The sequence below is a fragment of the Botryllus schlosseri genome, chromosome 6 (genome assembly GCF_051294905.1).
Source record: "Botryllus schlosseri isolate E-star chromosome 6, Bs_hap1, whole genome shotgun sequence".
In the NCBI taxonomy this organism is placed as follows: domain Eukaryota; kingdom Metazoa; phylum Chordata; class Ascidiacea; order Stolidobranchia; family Styelidae; genus Botryllus; species Botryllus schlosseri.
This window is the reverse complement of record NC_137241.1, coordinates 20,637,545-20,663,380: the sequence shown is the minus strand read 5'-3', so window position 1 is coordinate 20,663,380 and position 25,836 is coordinate 20,637,545. Positions and strand designations below refer to the sequence as shown.

At 39.8% G+C, this 25,836-nt stretch overlaps 1 protein-coding gene across 3 annotated transcripts; it reads right to left on the bottom strand.

Moving 5' to 3' along the window:
- Positions 1-1,436: 1,436 nt before the first annotated feature.
- Positions 1,437-25,176, bottom strand: LOC145441449 (uncharacterized). 3 transcript variants are annotated; one of them, XM_080319314.1, is made up of 14 exons: positions 24,550-25,176; positions 18,181-18,326; positions 17,928-18,101; positions 16,870-17,020; positions 15,408-15,520; positions 14,652-14,757; positions 13,665-13,801; positions 13,526-13,602; positions 12,968-13,057; positions 12,620-12,867; positions 12,385-12,555; positions 12,220-12,326; positions 2,249-2,368; positions 1,437-1,763 (listed from the first exon to the last, which is right to left on the bottom strand). In XM_080319314.1, exons 1-14 carry the CDS (start codon positions 24,620-24,622, stop codon positions 1,641-1,643), a joined length of 1,836 nt encoding a protein of 611 aa, XP_080175440.1. In that variant the 5' UTR covers positions 24,623-25,176; the 3' UTR covers positions 1,437-1,640. The 3 variants fall into 3 exon arrangements, with proteins under 3 accessions (XP_080175440.1, XP_080175441.1, XP_080175442.1); XM_080319315.1 differs by having other exon boundaries at positions 18,069-18,101; XM_080319316.1 differs by lacking the exon at positions 17,928-18,101 and having other exon boundaries at positions 24,550-25,174.
- Positions 25,177-25,836: the final 660 nt, after the last annotated feature.

Below are 25,836 nucleotides of genomic sequence, written 5' to 3'. Positions count from 1 at the left end.
AGTCGCTAGGACCATGCCGTATTTCCTAAATCTAGAATCTCGTCTTGTTATAGAACGTCACCAAGTCGGCTTTAGCAATGACTTGATAGGTTAAAGGACAATTGAGCAGTGAATCTGGAGTAGCTATCGGTCTCCAGCCCGCAATTTATTGATTTGGTTATCGACCGATTCAAACTGTCACCAGTATTTTGGGTTCCGGAAACGAAATATGTGATAAAATGACCGCAAAACAAAGCAACGGGACTGGTTTAAGTAGTATTGGCCTGTCAGTTCTCACAATAGGCGGAACAGTACCACAATCGCAGTGAGGTGCGGTTAGGGCAAGTGAACAAGCAAGCTTATAATTTATAATAACTAGTATTTATCGAATGCTGTTGTCGCACTGATTCCAAAATGCAATTATTAATACTGTCAGAGCACCAGAACTGCCTTAAAATTGTCAAAGTATGTGAAATTCGCATTTGATACGTACACTTTCCGTATTCTCGTATAAGTCTGGTGTTGCCATGAGAGATCATCATAAAGATTACCGGCGGAGGTCTCACTTCACATGCTTGCCGCATGGAAGGAATTTTTAGATAGATGTTGTTATTGATAAAATGTTTGAATGACAGTAAAATGAGAAATCCCACATTCAGAATCGGGATCGCATCAGGAGTAATGTTCCCTCGCACTGTTGTCCGAGGGACCGAGCAGTGAGTTGGTGAGTCCACGCAGACTCCTGACAAATTAGAGTTACCGTTGATCAGGAGTATAAAAACCAACAGCACGCGCACGTCGCTCATCACCCCTGCCTAAGAATATAGACTGAACTATTCCCCGTGTTGGTCCGACATCACTGCCTTCTTATGGACAATCGTAATAACGGTAATCTCAGATCTTGCGGCCCGAGCTCAAAACGTGATGAAACAGGTATAAAATTAAAGGAGAGAGATTTTTGTACCGACTTGTTGTTTCAAGTGATGGTATCACTTTCAAAATGATGATTAAATCTCATCTTATTGAATAATTTGTTTTGGTTGCGGAAAATAGCAGTAATTTGCGTTTTTCGGAAAATACATTCAAAGAACTAGCCTACTCGTCGCGATAGACATCATGTTGTTGATAATAGTGCACGCTGAACAAAATGCTATCATACCATAGAGCTTACCACAAAAAAGCGATGAAATATTCGTTGCGCGTTTCAAAAGCACCCTCTGTTATTTGTCAGTGAATAATTTAACAGAAATCCTATTTGTCAGCAAAACCGTTACCAATTTCCTTGTGCATTGTGCTCGCACGAAAAGAATCAGCACATTAAAGCCTACTACGAGAGTTTGCAGCTGATAGAACGAATTACATTACAGTGATGCAAACTGTATATTGGTAATGATGCGGTTTAATATGCCTCTTGTCGAAACAAGCTTTGTGAATCTTCTGTTCAGAACAAACGCACACTACGCAAGATGCGAATCTATTGCATATTGAATATCACAGTCGTTTATTTGACTATATTTGCGTCTGGAAGTTCCAGAAAGATAGTGAGGCGAGATGCAATTATCAAACATATAAAAATAAATCTTACAAATGTAATACAGGTTTTCATTTAATATCGAGATTGTCTGCCTTTTCATGACAATATTGCAGTGTCTTCTCACTGCCTATCTGAGGTATGGAGTGAGGGTCTTGTTACGTATAGCAAGCTTGGGTAGAGCGTACTCTAGATGTCGGCGAAATTTACCATCGAGCGGGATCGTTCCGTTCCAATGTATTGTGAAGTTTCTCTGTAACGAGTTCAAGACACTGTCAAATTATAAAATATTACGAAATACTGAATTTCCCCATGCAGGTCTAATGGGGGTGGTATCGTCGTTGCAATACACACCCATACGATAAAGCACCCATGGCGGAACTTCAAATGCCGACGCTATTACTCTATGCCACACGACCAGATCAAAATTGGGGTTCATACGTTTTCCAGAGATATAAGCGCATTAGCAGGGTAATTTAAAGTTTTGGGTAATTGGGAAAAAAGGCAGGACATATTTTTAACAATGACATTGGAAGGGCACAGATCCATTGTAACGTATTAAACCACATGACGTTTCAGTGCTCAAGTCGAAAGTTTCTGCGAGCAAAAGCGTCATTGCTCCTCCCCTTTAGGATACATCCATACACGGTACCTAGAATAGTTCCCCCAAGAACTGTTAAATCTGTCCTTCACCATACCGGCGATAAATTGAAATTAACGTGATAATTGTTCATGTACCTTCATAACAATTTGTAACGCTGTCCTTGGCCCGTCGTCCAGCTCTTTGATAGAGCGTTTAGTATCTTTCATAGTAATGACGATGATTTTCTTTCCTTCTCGAATTGCTGATTCAATTGCCTGAATGCGAGAGAACATAGTTATCTTAACTGACTTCTATCTATCTGTATCGGGGCGTGCTTATGGCAGTGTTAGGATCAAGTCCCTACCTTCGAGTCACGAGTCATCTCGAGTCCTTGCACATTTTGACACGAGTCAAGTCAAGTCAATCGATTTTCGAAGATGACTCGAGTCAAGTCAAGTCACTTGTTTTTTTGAGATGACTCGAGTCAAGTCGAGTCAAGTCAAATCAAGTCACTAGTCAAGTCACAATTCAAGTCAAATTGAATTTTTGAAGTATGAGTGATGATTCATAGTCGCTACATTTTGCTGCATGTGTGAAAGGCAGATTGATTGGTCATATAGATTGATTCAAATAACGAGAATAAAGTTGAATATACATTCAAAAAGGCGTAGTATCGTTCACGCACACGTAGGAGCTGCTAATAAAATACACGAGTCAAAATATAGGATCGAATACGAAGCGTCAGGAAGTTGAAACCAATTATTATTTGTACAATACACTACCCATCTATACATCTGTGGGAATATAAACGCGTAAACTATATTCGTTCGACTCACACCATACAAGAGGGTTGGTTAAGGTGTGCACTGTGCGATGTAAGCGCTGAGCCGTCTAAGAAACATAAATACTTTGCTATTAGATTAATCTGCCGCTAGTAAAGCTGTTATCATTTCGTTTTCGGTCAATTTATCTGTGATGTTACAATGGAGGATTAGTGAAAGGTGCATCAGTGAATGACCGGTCGCTCTCACAAGTCACACCGGTGCATCGAGAACAATCCGAACATTAATAGGATACAGAGATTTAATCGGCACCGTTTACTTGATGACTTGAAATTGACTCATAAAGTTTGCTCCGAGTCACGAGCCAATCCACATTTCTGAAGCGCCGAGTCAAGTCAAGTCAAGTCATTTTTGCAAAGTGACCCGAGTTAAGTCAAGTCATACGATAAAGTCAGACTCGAGTCATCCCAACACTGGCTTATGGCGGAACAAAACGACATTTTCATCACTGATGGCTACGGGAAAATACTGCTCGCGAGTCATATTCGGAGAATTTTTAGTTTATCGGTATTGTATTAAAAAATGCCGAAATTCGCATATCAAATAACGCAATGCCAATCTGCCGCAATGAAATTTTACAAGGCGTATGTCACTAATACGTAAAACAGGGATGTAAAAAATGCAGCTTGCCAGATTATTTCATACAGCCTATGTAGTAATTATGAGAAAAGGAAAATGCTGAAATTATGCAGCACCATTTCTAACGAAAGTGTATATATATGGTAAGAAATATTTTCACGTTAATAATCCTTCAATGCAACAAATGTCGAACATCCGACGGCCCGACGACAGTGTTGAGTTTTCACTAGTCGCCCCCGTGACATTGACACCTATAATTAGGAGATGGTATCAAAATGCACATTCGAAGTCCACAGTTTTCTGTAAATATGGCTCAAAATTAGTTATTTACAGAGGCGAAAACCTCATGATGCGAAACCATGGTGTGTAAGTTACATGGTTAGTATAATAGTAACTCAAATAATATTATTAAGATATATGTGGTCACACGACTGCTTAACTTCTGAATCAAAAGGTCCCCGACCTCCACGGAGAGCCGAATGGTGATTTGAAAATAATTGAGGAAATTACAATGTCCGCGTTTACAGTTAAATCACTTGTATTCCTCGCAACGCATACGCAAGGTTGGCGTCGCATTACGAATAAAAAAAAGAGAGGATAGAAATATACCAACAACGTCATTAGAGTCACTGTTTTAGCCGTTTACAACCGTATTTGATCTACCAATCACCATCATTTTCCCAATTCCATTGTTTGCAAATAAATTTATTGCTAGAATAAAGCCCATATGATTCGACTATTCTGCTAATATAGCATTCCAGTAGAAAACGAGGGTGTGGATTGGGAAGTAATATTTTGGAATCATTTGACTGGTCCGGTCCGGAAGCGAACAAAGGGTTTTCGAATATGTCCCCCGACATGATTTGAGTTTGACACCCCTGACGTAAAATGCCATAAATTGATATTATCAGATCAAAAAGACTCGATTCATTCAATAATTAGAACAAAACGTTGAGAGATGGGCCGACGCCCGTTTTCATAATGTAAATGGGCTACTACTATTATAAAAGGTTAATGACCACCGCAATATGTTCTTGAAACGGAGTCATGCACGATTAACAGCTGATTCCTTCCCTATACGCCCCGCGACTCAGCAATTATATAATTATGGTATTTATATTGTGTCGACTCGTCACCAGACATGGGGTAATCGTGATTAGTAATCGTGAACGAAATCGATTACATTCGGAAAATACGCAGTCATCGTAATCGTAATCGACTATTTCACAAATTTTATCGATTCCTTTGTAAAATAACGATTAGTTTCTACTACGATATGACTATAACACAAACTGACCATCCCCGAACAAGTAATAGTGCGATATTATATCAGGTTATTGATAGAAGAAACTTCGAGTTTTCGAACTCCACTCTTTATTGTTACATCACAAGTAGGCCTATTAGCTTTGCTCGTCGATAAGAGTGATGCAAATGTATAAAGGCAAATGGGTAGATCATTCAGTTGACTTTACTTTTCACATTATCACTGTTCAAACGCAGGCTATGTAAGAAGCTACTACATATAATATCTACCATTGAAGGAAAGTATGGATTGAAAATACCTAGTTACGTCAATAGGGGCATGCATAGTATGGGATTTTAGGAATCAGTGCGAAAATGGCGTTCGATTAATTCCAATCATTCTGAATTCTATGAGCTGTTTATGATGAATAACACTATCACAGGTGAGACTGAACGCGGCTTTACCTCACCCATTATACCTCCCTTCTCCATTCGCGCTTTAGTTAAACAATAAATATGCCGTTCCGTTATTTTGGGTGTTAAAATCTTCAAAATTCGTAATTAAATTTATTGGTATGTTTGTAATACAATCGGTTGCCCGACATATGAGCATGCGAAACATGGAAAAACGGCAGGTTAGCATGCTTTTCACAACCCCAAAACTTACCCTCACCCCCATCATAACCCCGAAAGCAACCCTTATATATCCTAACCCCAAACCTAGCCCTAACGCAATCCTCAATCCAAGCCATACCGGGCCCTAACCGCAATTCTACCCACATGCTCAAGTACGTCGTATGCCCAATTGTCGCATGCTATCATGTCGCATGCTCATTGCTCATATGTGTCCACTGTCCATGGACCAATGCAATCATTGAAAGTTTCCACAACTTTCTTTTGATCATCCTGCTTGCCGCCCCTGACCGCATGTCACTGATTCAATGACTAGTGTGATGTGAATCGTGGTATATTTCTATTGTTATCCTTCAGCCAAAAGTTGGGGTTCTCGATTGCAAATTAGCGCAACTGTTCCCAATAGTAATCAACAACTATTTTGGAAACATATATTCGATGTATAGTCGTACGATTTTAAGAACTACTGCCATGTCGTTTGTCAGATTTATCAATACACACCTGAGCAGACACCACTACATCGTAGGAGAATAGTAATCACTAGTACACTGTACTATAGTTTCAAATGGTAACGGAGTTACTGATGTTTAGTACCGTAATTCTTAGTTAAACGCAGTGGGAACGTTTAGGCTTGGAGAGGATTATCTACGCCGGACAAAGATTTGCTATTGCCTACTCGTCAAATCAAACAGGACGGCTTCCACATCTAAGTAATAAAAACCATCTACTTCTGATATAAATCACAGCCGATCTGTTCTTTGCTGTTAATCGTAACGGCTGCTCTTAATTACTGCATCAAGTAAATTGTCGGCAATAGGCACACGTATGCTCATTGCTCAGCTACGAGAAACATTTTACGTTATGGCAGAATTTTGAATTTTGAGAGTATTTCTTCTTATTCCCATTCTTGAAACGGGCACCAATCGTTATTTCGCAATTACCGTCACAGCCTTTCGCTTATATACCGTGTTAGCAATCTTAGCATGGGTTGTAGCTATAATTAAAAACGCTGGGCAAGAAATCCTCAGCGATGAAGTTGGGCGACTGGTGTATCGCCTCCCAATGTGTTGAAGGCTCAGGTTCTAAGTACCGAAATCACTGGAATCGTGAGTAATCGTGATTACTAGGGCAAGTTTTTGTTGCACTACAATCATAAAAAAGTTGCATTTAACTTTAACAAAAGTTGCAGTAAAAAGTTGCATTTCTAATTTTGTCGAATTATTAGGGTATGAGATACTCGAAAGGCTCCGTTAAATAACCTAGTTCTTGCAAAGCTGTCGAATTTGTTACTTCGTCATTTAACGGTCTTACGTTTTTTTCCCGGCACACAGCAAGAAAATTATGCAATGCGTGAATTTCCCCAAAAAATCCAAACGGCATAGCGATAACCCCCTCCCCCTGAAACAAATAGAATAACACACCCCAAACCCCATAGGTCCGCAAACTTGACCCACGGCATAACAAAAAAACTTACTCTTGGCGACTTTAAAAAAATCAATAGCCTGAAGAAGGGGACGCAGTGAAAATATAATTTTCTGCGGTCTCGCCTGGGCGTTCGTGAAATGGGAAACTATTTCAAATTTAAACGACAGAATTAATAAAGCGATCTATTTACATATTATTCGGGCACCGTCGTGCTTGGCAGGGGGAGTTGAACTTTGTAACGTACTTTTGATCGTAGCCTAGTTACGATAGTAGGCTACGTTATATTTGGCTCGATTAGAGACTTGGCTGTATCAACTTAGACTGATCGAGTAGTTTGCTAACTCGATTCCAACCACTACCTAGTTTCTATGCGTCCTATTATCCGAGCCTACCCCTGAGACACGGTCAAAGTAATTCAAGCAATTACAGAAATAGGATCACAAATTTATCAAATGAAAGTCCACGTCAACTTCAAGGCAGCGGTTACAAATCGGTTAACAACAGTTAACTCTCTAGGCTAAACTTATAATCTAAATGAATAATCACAATTATCTCAATGATGCACTAAACAATACAATAATCGAATCCCTTATACCCCTAATCTTGGCTAATTTGAATCACTGACAAAAACTTATTACCAGCACCAAGCGACTAATCTTCAACAAGTGTCTATAAAGACATGAGGGGAAACATCTCCCCAGAGAGGGCACTATTGAGCTGTGAGGCTCACAATCAATTACAATTTCTCGTGTTACATTCCCCCCCACAGATGTAGGAATCACATTGAATACATCGAAAATTACACAGTAGAAAACAACGAGAAAACACCTCAAATAGCAGCTTGACTTATAAGCTATACAAACTTCACTATCAACCAATTTGAAGCAAAGCCTACGCCGGAGGCTTTGAAAGACATTGTGTGGTGGCAGAGTATAGGCATCTGCTGAGCGGATCAAATCATAATCTCAAAATACCCGCCAGTGACACACTAGATCAGAGCTTCATTACTGCGCATAATGCACTGCAGGTCGTATGCATACAAAATCATCACATTGAAAATACCAGAATTGAATCTACTACAGTGAACCATACTATGTGCAAATGCGTTTATACATGAATTTGCACGCATTGATTAAACCACCGATAAATGAGGTGTTCCAAAAGACATAACCGTCCCAATTGAACTACGACGTTTAGAAGCACTTGGTCCTTAAGTAATCGATGTACTCTGATATCGCTGAAAGCTGAGATAGGCTTCAGATATGTGCCTTCTTTGTCTTTCATCTCATTTGCAAAACATAGCATCCACAAATACGACGACAAAGTTAAATTATCTAGTGGATCTTGGGTTCCCTGAATTGCGCCTGTGACAATAGGCTGCGGCTGCGTACAGTTCAGTTCATCTGGAACCGCAGGTGAATTGACTTCCTGCTCAAACAAAATACAAGCCAATCCTTTGTCAATGGATTTCTCCTTTCTCTTGTAGTATATTTCCTTCGATACACAGTCTTTAGACAGTGTACTGTACAGGCGAGGCAGTCGCTTCTCTGCAACTGGTGGATCAACACCCACTGAGCTTATGCCACCCTTTGCACTATTCGGTGCATAACAATCTTCATTTGACAAGACAGATTGTGGCGTTGAGATTTTATCTCCCAAGTCTGAATGCCATGTCTGATCAATTTGCTTCGTCACAACATCTTGAACTTGAATGAAATTGGTAACGTTGATTACCGAATCATTTGAGGTCTCCAACTTCAGTCCAATTAAACTCCAACCCCATAGCGATTTTTGTGCAACAGGTTCCCCCGAACGACCTTCCCTTGCTTCTTTAATCCACAATGATTCACTTACATTAGAACCAATTAATAAATGAACTTCATCACCTGGAAGATTAGGAAATTCAATCCCACTCAAATGAGGGTAGCGTTCGATATCAGGATTTCCCTTATATTTGTTAGCTGAAGCAGATATTTTATCAATTGACAGCACTTGCTTCAGATTAACTCGACTGCTACCTTCCAGTGATTCGATACTCAAATCAACAAACTCTCCAGTTTGAGTCTTTGTCCCATGTATTGTCATTGAAGAGTAGGAGATTTTACGAGTATTGGCAGAAGTTTTAGTGCAAAAACAATTGCTACTTCCCGGATCCAAAAAGGCCCAAACTTCAAGAGTTATGCCGGTCTGACAACTAACTCTCACTGGAACGACATTCAAATATACTCTGATTTCAAGGGTTGATGAAGCAACTGATTGTGAACTAACAATAGACCGTTGAACACATTCTTTACCAGCAATATCGGTTTCCTTTCGATGCATCAGGGTATGATGTTTTCCTGCATTGCAACCCTTCACATTACAAGCACTCGGCCATTTACAGCGCTTTGCAATATGGCCCGGTACAAGGCAATTTGCACAAATGTTACTGCTTTTAACAAGTTCATATTTATCCTCTGGGTCTTTACTTGAAAAGGTAGAGCAGTTTTTTAGCGAGTGACTGCCTGCACAGTCCGGACATACTCTTCCAATCCCGTTAGAATCAACATCGGCCTCATTACCAATCTTTCTACATTTGGTAGTTATGGCATTAGCGTAACATTTGTTTATTGTACCGGATCCCGTTTGTGTGGATCGATCTTTATGTATAGAACTTATCACCTTGGCCATGCTTGAATTTGAGCATTCCACTGCATCGGACACCAAATCAACCAGATCGTTGAAGGACGGTGCAACATTTTGCTTTTCTTTCATGGCTGATAATTTGATCCAGTTATTCAACAAGTTTGGTGGTAACTTTGACGCAATTTTTGCCAAATTGTCGAAATTTTCCAATTCTGAGGATTGATCCAAATTCTTCAGTGTTATATAACATTGCTGTAATTTCCTTGAAAAGATTATTAATCCTTCGTTATCCTCTTGTTCTAAATTAGGGTTGGCATTCAATTCTTCCATAAATTGACGGCCGATAGTGAAAGTCCCACCATATATAGCTTGTAGTATGTGCTTCGCTGTTTTATAGCCTACATTTCCATCTATGAAGGATGCACAGTGTAGAATCGAGTCTTTAGCAACTCCTTTACAGTATTGTAACAGATACGTCAATCGTGTATAACCATCTGAAACCCTGCTTTCGATATTTTTCTCAAAGTTTCGAATGAATCTTGTATACTCCTTTGGTGAACCATCGAACGTCAATAGTTCTAATTTTGGTAAATCAGAAGCGTTCCGCAAAGCTGTAGCAATTTCCATTAAATCAATACGATTTTCATTTTTTCTGGTGACACTTTGATTGTGCCTGATTATTTTAGGATGAATCAATGGCTTCTGAGATTCTAAGCCTACTTTTTGACTTATGTTGCATCCTGGGTATTCGAAACCCTGCTCTTGCAAAATACTGTCCTCTTTGAGGCATTTCTGTGTCTCAACATGAGCTGCATACAACAATCTGTTGTCCATCTGCCCTGCACCTTCTTTCCTTGGCAACGATGAACCTTGCTCGTCTCTTCTTGATCGTACCAGACTCTGTATGGTTTAAATAAAATTATATTGATCCTGTTCTTTGGGATTTTGATGAGACGCAGTTTCAAGAATGTCAATCCTTTCGTCACCTATTTCCCAAGCCTCAACTTCAGCACAGGCTAATTCATATTCGTGAGCATTTTTTTGGCGAGCCAATTTGCGTTCTACCAGTATACGCTCATCTTCCAGAGACTCCCTTTCCACTTGCTGCTTCAACATCAAACGAGCCTTTTCTCTCCAAGCTATGGCTTTAATACGCCTCGAACGTTCACTGTTAATGCTCTTGATAGAATGTGAGGTACCTGATCGAATAGATGAACGACCGATTATTGGTGGTGGCAAAGAGGCCTTGATACACCTGTTACAGCATTCTTGAAGTTTGTATTGAAATTCTTGATAATACCGAAGCTCTCCTTCATAATCCTTGATGTGGGTTGTCTTAACAATATCATCCTGCATTCCCATAGTATACAATCGTTGGACTGTAACATATTTTTCAAACGTACGTTCCAGTTCCTTACAGTACATTTGCAGGGTCTCATCAGGATTCAACATCTTTTCTTCAATGAATTTATATTGTTCTCTCAAACAAGCGAGCGCTTCTTCCAATTCCTTCTTAGCAACAGATTCCTTCATCGCCATGACTAGTCAAACTACAATCTAGCCCTTTGAGTGCCGCTGAAACCTCAGTTGTAAACTATGCCTTTCAGTCGACGTGAACACTACACTAATTAGGCAGGAACGAATGGAATACCGGTACTCAATTTGAAGACTTATAAGTATTGGGGCAATCAATTTTGCAGACACTATATAACTGCAACAATACGGTATAAAGCTAATAAGAAGCTCTTAACCACAAACGAGTAGTGTTGTTAACTTAATGTAACGTACTTTTGATCGTAGCCTAGTTACGATAGTACGTTATATTTGGAGATTAGAGACTTGGCTGTATCAACTTAGACTAATCGAGTAGTTTGCTAACTCGATTCCAACCAGTACCTAGTTTCTATGCGTCCTATTATCCGAGCCTACCCCTGAGACACGGTCAAATTAATTCAAGCAATTACAGAAATAGGATCACAAATTTATCAAATGAAAGTCCACGTCAACTTCAAGGCAGCGGTTACAAATCGGTTAACAACAGTTAACTCTCTAGGCTAAACTTATAATTTAAATGAAAAATCACAATTATCTCAATGATGCACCAAACAATACAATAATCGAATCCCTTATACCCCTAATCTTGGCTAATTTGAATCACTGACAAAAACTTATTACCAGCACCAAGCGACTAATCTTCAACAAGTGTCTATTAAGACATGAGGGGAAACATCTCCCCAGAGAGGGCACTATTGAGCTGTGAGGCTCACAATCAATTACAATTTCTCGTGTTACAAACTTCTCTCCATTGTGTCATAGATAGCAGTGAGATGCAGCTAACCCATCGTATAAATATTTCCTATGCAAATCGAAGAGAGTAGAACCATACAGAAATAGTTTATAATATGTTTTTAAATCACTCCATTACGTTTCTACGGAATATTTGATAAAAGTTGCAGTAAAAATTGGTTATGAAAAATAGAGAAAAGTTGCACTGTTAAAACCCTCCGAACAGCTTAAACCACCATAGTACATAGATTCTGAGTATCTACGAAGCTGTCGGAAGCTGTAAAAAAAAGTTGCAAAAGTTGCAAAAACTTGCGCTAGTGATTACTTTTACATTGTAAACCGTAATCGGAATCGACTACTTCGAGATTTTCCTGTAATCGTAATCGTGATTGCAATCGACTACATTTATGAAGTAATCACCGCATATCTCCTCGTCACCACGGAGCCGCGGTAAGAAACCGCTGCTCAATAACCTCAATACAAGTTACACTTACTGAATATATGACATAACGACTCCAGTGATCTCTGAGAAAGGTCGGGGACAGAAAAATCAAAATTCTTTGAGACTGATTATGTGCTTCCATGACATTCTCCGCTTTACCTAAAATAACCAAATGAGATACAATTTGTTCGTATACAAAGGGTAAACTTTTGATTACCTTGTCGTAAGGGTATATTCTGATTCTCATCGTATACTGTTCCGCCAATTTTTCCTAATAGTTCATGCATGCTCTCCACTAAAGATTTCGTCCTTCGCATTTCCAGGTGGTCGTTGTAGTTTTCCAAATCGTAATGATACAAAAATGTGGCTGTGTACTGGTTAACGCCAACTGAGAAACGAAAATGCGACAGTAACAATCCTCTATTCACCAAATATAATAATGTATTTACAACCATTTTCCGGTGATCCGAAGTATTTTTTATGTAACCACAGAAGCTCGATTCTCTTCAGAAACACAAGTATGGCGATCACTACCATCGAAACCGACAGTAATACAACCAACGCAATGTTTTCGGCGCGCGCCATCCATGTCGGCTCGTAATTTCTCTCGAGAGTAACGTTTGCAATGACGTTTCCGCCATCCAAGTGCCAAGGAAAGTAATCAAGGCGATAAAGACCGAAATCAGACTCTTTAACGTTTCTGAATCATAGAACGGTAAATGTTACATCTTTGAATTTACGTTTATCTGCGGTTATATTGTATGCACGGAAGTTGAAATCAAATTAGAAGAATATATCACCTCAGTATCAGAGTGACATTTCTGATGTCCTTTGCTGCGTCATCAGATGGTTTTGAGTAATAGCAAGGATCTTCAGGCAAACTCGTGACACTGTTAAAGAAGTAGGATGTTACTCGGAATGCACGCATCAAGAACATTAGGCAGTTCAGTGATCAATTGTTGTAGTAATATTATGGGGGAATATATCGTGATTGATTAATTCTTAAAGTATATTGCCGTTAAATGCTTGATAGTAATTAAAATAGCGAGCCATCTGTGGCATCAAGGTCATAGCATGTTATGAAAACCTAATCAATGCTAACACAGATGGGTATACTACTATACACAGCAGCGCTAGGAGATATAATTAGTATGGATTTAACCAAAAACTAATACTGATGAGAAACATACCATTTGTTCTGAAGTTTAATCGCAAGCGTTAGATTTACTCTAATAGATTATAGACACACCATTCATGATACACAGATTTAAGTATCAGTGTTTCAGCTGCACATATAAGTCATAAAATGAGCGGAGCTCGTGGAACCGGCGATATCAGGAATATCGGTATTATCATACGCGGAACATTCCATTCTTGTGGCGTCGGCTGTGTAGGATTTATTGCAGATCTCGGTATCTTTGCCATCCGCTGTAACCTAAAATGTAGTTTGTTTGCGGTGGTATTGGAATAATGTTGTTGCGTTGGGATGGTACCCACCTTATACCAATAAAATTGCCCTGGCGGGCTTTTCGATATGGAAATCGAAATGGTGCAGATTACTTTTACGTCTTCGTTAATGGAGACTTTCGGTATGCTGCATCGTGGTTTTATCTCGTCATCATGTAAAAGTTTATCTGGTACGAATTAATAACAAATTCAGAGATGCGATGTAAATCGAGACGTAAACGCATATACATAGGGCTATTAGTGCTTACTATTTCATGGGCATGTGACTTCTCGAACGACAAATAAGTGGAGTTTCCCGTATAAATTATGTGATCCTAATATTCAGCATGTCATTTCAGACGATCGCATCCAGTGAATCCCGGTTCGGACCAACTGCTATGTGTCGGAGGTTTCTCTGGGCTCCTCATCGCCGACCTCACTGCGGTTGCAGTGCATTGCAAAAGCCCAGACCGAAAGTGAGCCGAGCTTAACGTCGGCAGCAAAGACCACGACGGGGACGCATGGGTGCGAGAGAGACTGACAACTGAATGAGCGAAAGATTGAAGAAGTCGTCCCCAACATTACCAAAGACCAAGAAAAATGAACGTTACAAAAATCAGTGTCGTGGTGCACATAGCCTGGAAAGGGCGAGAAGCACCACTGTAATATGTCAATAATAGTAATAATATAGAGCCCTTATTTCAAATCAGACACGTCAAAAGGTAGCGTAATGACGGCGACATATTTCGAAAGAACTCTGCTAATCAGGATCCATGCGAGCCACTACATCTATATGCGATTCTTTTAATTGAATATCAACGCTGATCATACTTTGACCATCCACTGCATGATTTAGAGAATTAGGTGAAAGATTTTCCTGTCACTGTGTTGCCGTAAACAGTAGAACTGTCGAAAGCATTCTTGTCCGACAGCACAAATGTACTCACTAAACAGAGAGTCAGAGGCACATCAAGAGATATACGTCAAGTCGGTGACTAGCTGAAAATAGAGATAGAAATAACTTCGAACCAAACTCACGTCGAATGCATACGTTCGCCTTCAACAGAGCCATCTTTGTTTCATTGTAAGTCGCCATGCAAACGTATGTGCCAGCATCTCGAAAATCCGGGGATTTTATCTCTAGCTGGGACAAAATAAGCTAGTGAACCGCACGGCATTACTGTTATAGAAAATTGATACATGATGTAGAGAAGCCGTATCGGATTAGTGTTTGTCAGTTTAGAAAGTCGTCACGACACAGTTGTTGCGAGGGAATTTACTTGAAATTCCCATATTCCTAGCACACTCGTCAGTATTCAAATATAATACCTTATGCAGCTACGTGTTTGGGTATTCCTAACTAGAGTTTAAATAGAGTGTCAGCTGTGAGACCAGACGCGATGTGTCATTGTTTCGAAATTGGCAACGTCCCGTTTAAAAGCGATTGCTGGAATCGAAAAGATAGTTGTCTTACTCTATACAGTAATTCGACCAGCAGTGTGCAAATTAAGTAGAATGAAGTCAGATAAAAATGAACTACTATATATATCTTGGTATTCCTGGTCAAGGGAATTGATTTCTGAGTATCTTCTTTTGATGTGGGATTTTGTTTGAACCTAATATTTTTTCAGCGTAAAATATACGCGTAATCTCCAATAACAGAAACATGATGTGGTGACAAAACGATGTCATCACGTGATAGTATCATAATAGTTTCGAAATAAATATAATCGGTGTTAAAAATCATTCACGACCGCATACATATTCAGTAGTGAAAATCATTAACTCCGGTACCTTCTCTCCAGAACTCCTTAAATCTCCACGTCCAGACATTTTCGTACACCCACTATCGTTGGTGTATCGAAACCATGTGATTGCAAATCCATCTTTATCCAACGAGTCGGGCACTGTAGATAAATCAAAGAACATTTTTTGTCGATGCACGGACGAGATGCAGTTACAGCAGTGGTTCCCAACCTATGGTACGCGTACCACTAGTGGTACGCGAAGGTCTTCCAGGTGGTACGCGAGTAGATTCCGTGTGTTTTTTTCGACCGACGGGAGTTATTAGTTCAGGTGGGGTTGATTGAGTATTTTAAAGCTATCGTCGTCACGATAAGGTCGTCGTTGTGGGTAAGGGCAATCGCACTAATGACGGCCTACGGGGAAGAGATCTATAGTCCTAAAGCATTGGAATTCTTACTTAACCAAATTCCCTTTTAATATATTTGACCACAAGAATTCCAAATAGATCCACTACAGCTGGGGTGGCCAACCCGCGGCCGTAGAAGGACATTTGTGCGGCCGTGGACACGTAGTTGAATTAGTATGTATTGGCGGCCGTGAACTGTAATTTGAATTTACGAATTGACTCCTGATTTCTTGACAGATTTTAATTATTCTTGAAATTTCCTTCGCCATGCGCGCGATTCAATGTTACTCCATTTTTCGATTTTAATATAGTAGGCCCCTTTGCAATTAGAGCCCCACATTACAGACGCGAACAGCAGAGGAAAATGATGCGCCCCATATATAAATGCCAACTCGGAATCGTGTACTCCTCACTATATAACCACAATCCTGATGAGAGGTCAAGAAATAACAGCATGAAACAAAGTGACTATAATAACAATCGACCCAACCGAAAATGCATCATCATTTATAACTCGCCCTCAATTTTCAAAAACACCTCCTCTAACAACTTTACCGGTGAATCTGATCACATCCATCGGCTGAGAAAGGATAAATGTTTGATAGTAATATCTAAAACTACCAATATTAATCACGAAATTCCTCGAAAAATCTGAAAATGTTTTAGCGCTTCGCGCGACAATGTGCAGTCCGGTAACTTGACCGCAGTGGCCACTCGCGATTTCGGTGCGTGTAGCAAGCCTACTTGATTGAATAGATTGGCCCAGAGTTCACCAGAAATGGACAAAGACATTCTAACATGGGCATTTGGCGTCTGCCTAGTTCACTACGACTATGTACTGGAATGCGGCCGTAAGCCACACGAGTGGTCGAATGTGGTCGTGAATGGCAAAAAGGTTGGTGACCCCCGCACTACAGAAATCATATAATGCGCATTAAAATGGGCAGTTTTTTTCGCTGCCTTTGGCAGCTCAACATGGTGGAAACATTTTTGACCGCCTTCGGCGCGCGAAACTTACGTAGGTGGTACGCGAGCTGAGCATAAACCTCGAAATGGTACAGGGGAGGAAAAAGGTTGGGAACCACTGAGTTACAGGATAAATACCTTTGCAGAATATGCTGGTAATTTCTCCTACCGTGATCTTAACTTCATCACGACGCAGCGTAACCGGAGTAGCGAAACAATCTCTTGCAGTAAAATCCTCGACGGTGACAACCACCGTGTAGGAGACGCAAATCCCGTCATTCGATTCGTTCTGAAATTGATAGTTAGCAGTTTCTAGTAATGGAGTACCGCGCTATGTAGTGATATTCTAATTTCTTTTTGCATCTTGATAACAAAGAAATCCCCGGAAGGAATATACGAGTACAGAGTAATTGATCATTTTCAATCGATTAGAATCCTGCTGTAGGCCCTATAACTGTTGTATTAGCGCACCCCGTATCAGCATCATGATAATAAAGTTTGCGCATCTCATTAGTATCGAGTTTGAAAGAATGTACGATGAAAAGAAACTATACCTTTGTAAGGTACAAGATTATCACCATGTAACATAATTTTGTAAAAGTTTTAATTGGCTAAAAATTTTCATGTATTGTGTTTTACATTCCAAACTGATTACCAGAATACCAAAATTTTTCGTGAAATGTCCCAAATTTTGAATAAATATCAATTTCTCTAATTTTTGATTTTTGGACTTAAGAAAACGCCAATGAAAAGGATAATATGAACAAACATAGCTTAAATATGCTTCAAGTAACAATGCAGAGACACTTTGAAGAAGTGGTTTTGTTTGCGTGACTTGCGTCTGTGAAATGAGAAAATGAGGCTTGCACGGGCTGCACAAACGGTGTTTCGAGTCGCATTCGACCCGCGGGCCGTTGTTTGCCCACCCCTGGTCTCAGTTCATGTTACATCAGGCCGATTCAATAATCCCTTTATGATCCCTGAGCCGCCGACTCTTAATACCACCCACTTGGGTTCTCAGGATTTGTCAGACAACCTTTATGCGTCGGGGCGTACCATACCGCCTCTATACCACCTTTTTGTGGTGCTGGTAATATCAGTGTATGGTATAAACGAGTGATGAAAGTGTAAAGTTGGGAATTAGTGTGGTGAATGCGGCGCAAGCCGATGTTACACTACTCCGAGAAAAAACTCACTTTCTTCGTGGTAGCATTGACTGAAGAAGTACACGCAACGGTGTAATTTGCGTTAGAAGTAACAACTTTGGCGACATACGCGACTGGAAGCTTAGTAACCATATCAAAAAAATGATATCGTGTGAACACAGTACGACTTACGACCGTCCCAGACTCTAGATCCGTAACTTTGCACTGTGACAAACAACATTCAACAATGTTATATACGATGAGGCTTATATGCTACGAGCAGCAATGTACCGATTCAACTTACAGATATGTTGATTCCGGGACCGGCTGATAGATCTCTCATATGCGTTTTGGTAAAAATGCTTTGCACTGCACTCGAAAATTTGATATTAACGGCTGGGAACCCGGTATATCCCCGTATGTTCTCATCTGGGACCGCTCGGCAGGTTTCTAAATGATATGTGTTCAACTATTCACTGGTCATTATGTCACGTATGGATTTACAAGAATCGAAATACAGTGCTATTTACAATACTTCATATTAAATATTAGGGATGGTGTGAACTTAATAGGGATGGTGTGAACCTCTGAAAGGTTCAGGTTCGTGTGAATACGAACCTTTTTGAAAGGTTCTGTGTGAACGCGAACGTGAACCTCATGGCGTCACGTGACGTCATATTGCTAATTCCAACCCTATACATTTCAGTGAAGTGATACAATAACGTACGCGATACATAGCGACAACTCGGGCCACATTATGCCACAATGCTGAACCATATACTTTTTAACCGTCACCAAATATATCATCTGAAGCAATAAAATTATATATTAATCTCATAAAATCAATATCTTCCGTCGCTTTGCCAACAATTTCGACGAGGAATAGGGTCCATCAAACCACTAGGTGTCGCCAGACTTTAGGTGGTAACCGCTAGGGATGGTGTGAACGTGAGGTTCACGTTCGCGTTCTGTGTGTGAACCTCGGAAAATTTGAGGTTCGCGTTCACAACAGAACCTTGGTAGGTTCTGCACTGTGAACCTTTTTCATATATTGCAATTTTCACTTCATCATAACATCTTTGGTTCAAATTTATTGACTTTCAACTGCAGGCCACTCTATGCATGGAGCTGGCAGCATAAACATTCAAAACTAAACGAGCATGCCTCTGACAATCTCAAAAATTTACTTGTATTGTTACAAAAGTTTGCTCGAAATATCCAGCATTCCGTTTGTGCATATTTAGTGTCTCTGTGCTGTGAGCTTGACCCGCAATCACATGACATCAAGAGCGAAGTACACTGTATTTTGTCAGCAAATGATCCTTATTCAATCAATCAATGAGATTGATATCGTCTTCTGATGTAAAATTCTACCCGGCGTACGGGGTCATCGGGCCAATCTTGGACTACATATGTATACTGTATCATAAAAACCAAATCCGTGCGACTGGGGTGTTGGCTATACTGCTGTATAACTTGTTAATCGGTAGCAAGTATAAAAACCCATTTTACACTCTGCTCAATATCCATGTGACAATACTCAGACGCCGAACACATTGTCCAATCAGGTCGAAATTGTTGGCAAAGCGACGCAAGATACTGATTTTATGGGATTATTATATCATTTGATTGCCCCAGTTCATACATTTGGCGACGTTTCAAACGTCAATATGTACTTAAGTACTGAGCTATTATGTGGCCCCGAGTCGTCGCTCGGTATCGTGTACAGTAGATTAATATAGGCAATCACCTAATTGAAATATGGGGTTGAAATTACCAATATGACGTCACGTGACGTCATGAGGTTCACGTTCGTGTTCACACAGAACCTTTCAAAAAGGTTCACGTTCACACGAACCTGAACCTTTCAGAGGTTCGCACCATCCCTAGTAACCGCCGTTGTTACGTACGCGGTCGCCGTTATCAGAAACCTGTAGGTTACTTTCTCGATTGTGTAAGGGTATTTTATATGGAAATAATGGCTATAACATATTCTACGTGGACCGTGAGCTCGCTATAATACGAACTAAAACTTCAAAAACTTCTGGTGCTGAGCTGGTAGCCGACATTTAGTTGACAATTTCACATTCTCACCTAGTTATCAAATCGGCCTTATTTCCCTCCGTAGAAGCTTTCCGAAGTTTTGGTTCATTTTATAGCGAGTTCACGGTCCCCGGAGAATATGTTGTAGCCATTTTTTCCATATAAAATACCCTTACACAATCGAGAAAGTACCCTACAGGTTTCTGAATACGGCAACCGCATACGTAACAAAGGTGGTTACCACCTAAAGTCTGGCGACACCTAGTGGTTTGATGGACCCTATTGCATGGGATAAAAGCCTACGCCTCAACGGTCCAGACCAGACCGGACAATGAATTCGGCGTCCGAGTATTGCTACCACATTGATATTGAGGAGAGTGTGTAATCAGTTGCCTAATAGCAACACATCCACACAGAAGTTTGCGTTAACCACATAATTCATTGCTTTCAATTTAGAAATTATTACACCATCAAAGATAGCGCAAACCTTTGACTTAACTCGCCAACGTATCTTCTGCCTGTCATTCTCAGAAAATAGTTGTCCATCTGTGACGTATAGGGGTTCCCGAATCCGAGGTTTAGAACCGTACAGAACTTGATTTCATTCTCCTATTCAACACATTAATTTTTATTTTATCGGCAATATCAGACGCTGAATCGCCATTTCAAAAGAACGGGGTTCCGAGTTTGAAATGGGACAGATTCCGACCCCAAAAAGCCAGCTAGCAATGGCTGCACAAACATCATTCAATAGAACACCGGAATCTCAATTCGCCCAAAACCACGACACATGTTTTCTAGTTGTTCGGCAACTAATATTTTTTTCAAATGTGCGACTAGAATTAGGACTACAACTAGAATTACTAAATTTTTACAATCCGCAAATATAACTATAACTACAACTACTCAATTTTCAAAATCAGCAACCAGAACTACAACTATAGAACTACTCAAAAAACTATTAGTTAGTTCATCATCAACTAACTAAATATTTAGTTTGTACAAGTCTGTCTCCATGTTGTGTGATTTCGTGTCAAGCTCACAGTAGAGTCCCTAAGCATTCACAAACGAAAAACTGGATATTTCGAGAAAACTTTTGCTACAAAGCAAGTAAAATCTTTGAGATTGTCATGATGCATGCTCATTTCGTGTTGATTTATTATGCTGCCAGCGCCATGCATAGAGTGGCCCGCAGTTGAAATGCAAAGAATATCAACCAACGATGTTATAATGATGGGGAAAATTGTAAGATATGAAAAAGTTTAACAGTGCAGAACCTACCAAGGTTCGTTTGTTAACGTGAACCTCTAAATTCGCGAGCGTGGGGTTCACATTCACGTTCCGTGTGTGAACCTTAGAACTTTAGGGCTTCACGTTCACAAATGAACCTTGGTAGGTTGTGCACTGGGAACATTTTTCATATATTACAACATCATTGGCTGCGTGCCATTGTAAATGCATGGCGCTGGCAGTATTAAAAAAATCTACACGTCAACACTAAACGAGGATAATATCGGTAGCAAGTACAGAAACTAATTTTAGACACTGCTCGATATCAATGTAGCAATACTCAGACGCCGAATACATATTCCGGTCTAGCCTAGGCCAAGGCGTAAGCTTACGTTCCTTGCAAGTCCTCGTCAAAATTGTTGGCAAAGCGACGGAAGATATTAATTTTATGGCATTAATATAGCATTTGATTGCACCAGTTGATACATTAGGCAACGTTTAAAAAGTCAGTATGTGCTTTAGCATGGGTCATAATGTGGCCCGCGGTATCCTGTTGTACATTAATATATCGCTACACTGAAATGTAGGGTAGGGATTAGCAATATGACGTCACGTTACGTCATGAGTTTCACGTTCGCGTTCACACAGAACCTTAATAAAGGTTCGCCTTCACAGGAACCTGAACCTTTCAGAGGTTCACACCATCCCTAGTAAATATGTCACGCAATTGAGAGATCCCGTGAGAATTAATGGTCAGTGTATTGTACATAGCCCTATAACCCTATAACGGAATTGAGAGCTCTCGTAGGAATTAATCGTCAGAGTCCACACATAGTCGTATATCCAATATCGATACCTACCAAATCCTTTCACATAAGTGGGCAGCACTGCGCGAGCTGAGCGCTACGACTATAAGTGTAGCTTTTATTAATTGTCACAGTGCCTCCCAGCTCTACAAGTCTACATTATTGGTGTTCACAAATGACTTTTTTCTCCAATCGTACTGGCTACTTGATAAAGTTGTTAGGTTACCTAATTTAAGCCTACACACCAAATTTGGTTCAATTCCAGCCAGTAGCCGAATTGCTACAGGAGAAAAACGTTTCTATTTATTATATAACAATAACTACCAAATGATTTGAAAATTTTCTGTTCAACCCATGAAAGTGTTAGGTTGTGTATAGAAACGATGTTCACCAAATTTGGTTCAATTCCAACCAGTGGAAGCGGAGTTATTGTCGTCAAAAATTTTGGTTTATGAATAAAATAGTATTTACGGTGACCAATTCTTTCATCATTTATTATAGTGGTGCCCACCGTAAATACTATTTTATTCTATGCCAAATATTTCGACGGCAATAACTTCTATTCCACTGTTTGAAATTGAACCAAATTTGGTGAACAATGTTGGAAAGAAAAAACAGAGAAAATAATAAAAATTTTAAATCTGTACAAAACGCGAAGGCTTACATGGCTGGGTAAAGTGCAAATCTTGAAAAGTATGGCGGCAACGCAAATACTATACACGGCAAGAATACATCAGCCTCACGATAGAGTATTAAAAAGAATAGAGAAGGAATTCTTCGACTTCATATACTATCCCGAAAAGATCGAAACGATCTCGAGGAAAATCCTCATTAAAAGGAAATGTGAGGGAGGACTCGCAGTCCCATTTCCCAAAACCATTGCTCAAACGTGCGACATGATTAAGATAAAGGCCCTATCGCGTATCGAAGAACCGGGAGAGTTCTGGCATCAATACGCGGCATACCAACTGGGCTCGAAGATAAAAGAAATAAACCCAGGAATATACGATAATAGTATGCCACATAAGGGAAACCCAGACGAGAACTGGAAGAAACTAGTAGCGATGAACAGAAGATTGAAATGGAACACAGAGCAATGGAAAGACACAAATTTTAAGGAGCTATATACAGAATTGAATAGGACATATGAAAAGAAAATAGACGATACCATGGTTAAAAATTGGAACGCTATACAAGGTTCTAAGAGAGGATCAAAATCAAAACTTACTAACAAAGAAAAGATTATCAACTACCGACTGTGCAATAACGGATATATTTTTGGCAAGCAAAAAGATCAAAGAAACATGGGGAGAAAGATAAATGGGAGAAGAGAATTAACTAACTGCAAATTCTGCAAAACAAAAGAAGACACAATCACGCATGTATTCACCACATGCGATATTACGCAACAGGTCTTCAATGTTATTAAAGAAAGATTGGAATGGACTCCAAGGAAGGAAGAAATTATATACACCAAAAAAAGAAGAAGTCAGAATGACATACTGATGGTATCGATCTTTAAATCAACGATATTGAAATGGAAGCAATATCAAGACGCGAAGAACGATTACATCGAAAACGGACGAAATTGGTGAAGAACGATGGCGTTGAAAATAATAAATAAAACAAAAAAAAGAATAGAAATTTTTACATCCGGACCAAGATGGAGCAACGGGACGAAGGAGGAATGACGAGAACGGGTGACGACGATGATGAGAATGAACGATGCTGGATGATGACGCTGGACGATGACGACGAAGGATCCAAAGGAAAGAAATTGAATTTACACCCTTTTTGTGTTTATGCAAATTTAACTCGACTTTATTGTACTGAAATTTTGATATAAGAAATAAATATATGGATGACCAAGGTCACCACGATAAAAAAAAAATGAACATTGTTTCTATAGAAAACCTAACACTTTCATGGGGTGAACAAAAAAAAATTGTTGTTTACTTTTATATAATAAATCGTAACTCTCTTCCCCTGTAGCAATGCGGCTACTGGTTGGAATTGGGCCAAATTTGGTGTGTAGGCTAAAAGTAGGTAACCTAACAATTTGTCAAGTAGCCAGTGCGATTTGAGAAAAAAGGTTATTTTCGAACACCCCCAGTCTACATGTATTACTGACTATGTTCATAACGTTGTTAGCCACGGAAGTGCTCGACAAATAAATCCTTCTGTACCGTTCCATCAGTTTGGCACGCACATTAAATCAGCGATATATACAGAATATACATATAAGCAAAGTTTCTGGCCCACGATTTGAATATGCCCTTCAATTCCATCTGAAACTATATCGGCCTCTAATATGGTTTTGGACGATCACAAGCCTGCAGCGGATGCGAACAGCCTATATACAAATTTAAGAATATATAAGGTAAAGCTAGTGGGAAGAGAAATATTTTGTAAATAAATATGGTGTCCCCGCATATTTATGGTCTTTGAACATGACCAATGGAGTCTACCAAAAATGTGATGAGCAATATGAATGCGACAAAACTGTGCCCGAATCCGCCACGTGTGCCATTGTTGTTTCACTAATTCCAAAATCGTAAGCATTTCCTCTTCCATCCAATAAAGCAATCACTTACCGGCAGCGCTCGTTTCTCCTCGGTACCATAGCGATATGCACAGCAGGATGAATGCGAGATCAAGAATATACATGCTACAAATATCTGTTACATAGTGTAAAGAGAAATTATTGATTAAAATGAATTCACGACCGCTTTGGTGGTTTTGTGTCACACTTAGGGAGGGGCATAATATATCACTGATTCGAAATCGAAATTATCCTGTATTCTGGGGCTCAAGGATTGACAAGCGCATACATGTATTTGACGTAAAAATCCGATAAGCACGTAAGCTCATTTTATCAATACGTCTGTTCCAGTACTAAAGCCGATCCTTCTCTAACATACGAACAACATGCTTCCTGCTGTATGCCCTTCAACATTTGAACAGTTATGTGGTCGTATGTCTGCGAATTATCTAGTACTACGCACTATCCGCCCATTCGCAATGCGAAATATCTCACTCCCAAGTCGCTGTACGTTCCGAAAGTTGCTTTCAGCACCCTTGTTCAAAGCATTGTTCGCGATACAACTTCCCGGTAGGAAGAAATATAAGATTGGGCTACTTCCTGATAGTGTAAGATCAAGAATACATAATGCTCTTTACACAGCACAAGGCACTGCTTGATTGGAACAAAATGCATGCATACTCCTTCAGCACGATCGCTGGTCCATCTACAGGACTATAGAAATAAGAACTGTATATTTCCTCGATTTGCTCGCGGTTTAAAAGCACTGGCGACATCAATGTGTCACGAGTCAAAATTTATCTGCCACTTCGACGACGCCATTTCGATAAAAACTATGTCACAAATCCCGCTTTTATCGTTGATAAAGTGTTGCGGATTCTGAAATAGATTTAGGTTGTTCTGATTCTGCAGGGGCTTTAAAGAGTAATAACTCGCAATGCTTTTCCAACATTCGTGGCCAATTATAGATCAGATCAACATATTGACACAAGAGTATCACGCTAGTTTAACAGTATTACCGAAACTTCACTTCTCTTTAGTTTAGATTTACACAACTTGAAATGCACGTATTTGTGTGAGACTATACCACGCATTGACTCATGACCTAACATATCGCAAAATGTTGTTCAGTTAAAGCTGGTTGTGATCGAATTTAATACAACGTTTGGGTAGTAGTTGTTTCGCCAGTGGTTTCCAGACATAGACGAAAGCGAATCGTCTACTCTCACGCCTCGACATGTCATTCATCAAAGTAGACCTCAACGCAGAACATATGCCGGGTAACTTACGTTTCTGTGTTGTGTATGCGTGCGAAGAATGTCACGGCAACAGGAAACAA